This window comes from Sardina pilchardus, chromosome 10 (genome assembly GCF_963854185.1).
Source record: "Sardina pilchardus chromosome 10, fSarPil1.1, whole genome shotgun sequence".
Lineage (NCBI taxonomy): Eukaryota > Metazoa > Chordata > Actinopteri > Clupeiformes > Clupeidae > Sardina > Sardina pilchardus.
Window position 1 is genome coordinate 22787645 of NC_085003.1, and position 2500 is coordinate 22790144.

Genomic DNA, 2500 nt, shown 5'->3' on the forward strand with positions numbered 1-2500 from the left:
TGATTCAAATAACAATGGCGGCACGCAGCGAGGAGTCTTGTGCTGACATTGATTCTGCTATTTCAACCGTTTTGTCGAATCTATCGAGTATTCATTCTTTAAAAGATTAACAGAGAATAGTTTTGAAGACATTTATTGGTGGCAAGGATGTTTTTACTCTTCTTCCGACCGGGTTTGGCAAGAGCTTGAAGAAGCTTAGCACGTCATTCAAGATAACAGGCAAGTGGTTTATCAAATCACATGCGAGGATGTTTTACAAGGACCCGCCTTCATAAATACATCTCCTATCGAGAAGTCCCAGATCCTTGTGTGAAGCAGACAGCGAACTACAGGATCTGGCGAAAGTCAGGTTAGAGTTCTGGGGCCCCTCTCAGAGAACCTCAAAAATCCAACAATTCATGGCTGAAAATGACTGAAATTGCCATTTGTACCCTGATTATCCAGATAAAAATATGAACATGAGCTTTATGTTTCCATAGAGCTTAGGTAGAATAGTTTTAAAGACCAAAAGGTGCACTAGGGGGTTATCTGCACCACTGAAAGCAGAATTTTCATCCCTCTAAAATTGGTCATTTTTAGGAGGCATTATCTCACATTCGCAGTGGCTTTGGTGGATGGTTTTACTGTTGCTGGACAGAGGAACATCTTCTGATTCAAAAACAATTGTCGTCTAATTGGGCCACACATAATGTGCGCCGTGCCAGGAGGGTCTTTACGGGGGTTTTTCGGGTTTTGGAGTATAATAAACCAGGCAATAATATCTCACGATAGGGTAATTTATGGTCAATTTTTGTGTCACTGTATGACAAATTGTTAAAGAAAGCTTTAATTAACTAGAAAAGCACTCAAAGAGTGCAGACCTCTGCATGCATTGTTGTTCTGGGTTGTCATACATTTGAAACTAGACTATTCAGATCGCCACCGAGTGGCCATACCATGCCATTACATCGCAAACATCTGGCATTACATCTGTTTGTGATGTAATGCCATGGTATGGCCATGTGATGGCGATCTGAATATGGTTTATCATAGGCCAAAACACGACAAATCCTGCTAAAGACCCTCCTGGCACGGCACACATTATGTGTGGCCCAATTAGACGACAATTGTTTTTGAATCAGTAGATGTTCCTTTCTCCAGCAACAGTAAAACCATCCACCAAAGCCACTGCGAATACGAGATAATGCTTCTTAAAAATGACCGAAATTTAGAGGGAGGAAAATTCTGCTTTCAGTGGTGTAGATAACCCCTCGGTGCACCTTTTGGTCTTTAAAACTATGCTACCTAGGCTCTATGGAAATATAAAGCTTATGTTCATATCTCTATCAGGATAATCAGGGTAGAAATGGCAATTTCAGTCATTTTCAGCCATGAATTGTTGGATTTTTGAGGGTCTCTGAGAGGGGTCCCAGAACTCCATAACAAAAAACAGCTGGAGGGTTTTAAGTATATGGCTGTTCATAGTTCCACATACTTATCACATATACAAAGTATGAGCCGATTTGGCCGACCCCCATCTTCCCACCTCTGCCTGGTTTTCTCATGCAATGACTCTTAACAATCTCTCTCTCTCTCCTCTCTATCTATCTACTGGTCTTTCTCCCCCTCTCTCTCTCTCTCCCCCCATCTCTCTCTCTTTCTCCTTCCCACTCTCTCTCTCTCTCTCTCTCTCTCTCTCTCTCACATCTCTCTCTCTCTCTCTCTCACCCACATCTCTCTCTCTCTCTCTCCTTCCCTCTCTCTCTCTCTCTCTCTCTCTCTCTCTCTCTCTCTCTCTCTCTCTCTCTCTCTCTCTCCTTCTCTAACTCCCTCTCTCCGTGCTCCAGGTACCTGCAGTTCACGCTGAGGCTGGGTAGTCGCAGCACGCTGAGCTCGTGTCCAGCTCCTGACCAGCCAGGTGAGGGCGTGCTGCTGCACTACTCCTCCGACAACGGCATCACCTGGACACTGCTGCAGCACTACGCCTACCAGGGCTTCCACGAGCCCAGGTACCAGCTAACTAGCATCTGTGTGTGTGTCTGTGTGTGTGTGTGTGTGTGTGTGTGTGTGTGTGTGTGTGTGTGTGTGTGTGTGTGTGATACTGTAGGGCTGTCTTTCTCTAATAAGTAGTAAAGTTCACAGCAATAGTTTCAGTATGTGTATATTAAAGTGACGTTCCTAAACAACCAGGCAATGATTCCAAATAGGTTGTCTAGTGGCAAACCTAGGAAAGTTAACCCAGAGGAAGCTGTAAACCTGATAATAGAACAGCCCTGGGGCTTCAATCTCCACACTAAACAAAGCCTGAAGGCTCCTCTATTAGGAGGTTTACCACTTCTTCTGGGTTAACATACCCAGAGTTGTCATTTAGACACCTCCTTGGAATCATAGACTGGACTAGTTTCAGGCCCAGAGTCCTGGCCACTCATCGTGTGTCTGTCTGTCAGGATCGTGTCCGTGGAGCTGCCCCCTGGCGCTCGTAAGTTCGGCGTGCAGTTCCGCTGGTGGCAGCCGTACCACT

The 2500-nt window shown here is 45.1% G+C and overlaps 1 protein-coding gene across 1 annotated transcript in view; it reads left to right on the top strand.

Moving 5' to 3' along the window:
- The window catches only part of reln (reelin), a 137864-nt gene that overhangs the window by 96654 nt on the left and 38710 nt on the right, over window positions 1-2500 (top strand). Inside the window, exons 19-20 of the mRNA XM_062547073.1 lie at window positions 1827-1988; window positions 2427-2500. The exon at window positions 2427-2500 is cut by the window's right edge and continues 163 nt beyond it. Of these exons, the coding sequence (XP_062403057.1) occupies window positions 1827-1988; window positions 2427-2500 (236 nt within the window). The remainder of the gene's footprint in view (window positions 1-1826; window positions 1989-2426) is intronic.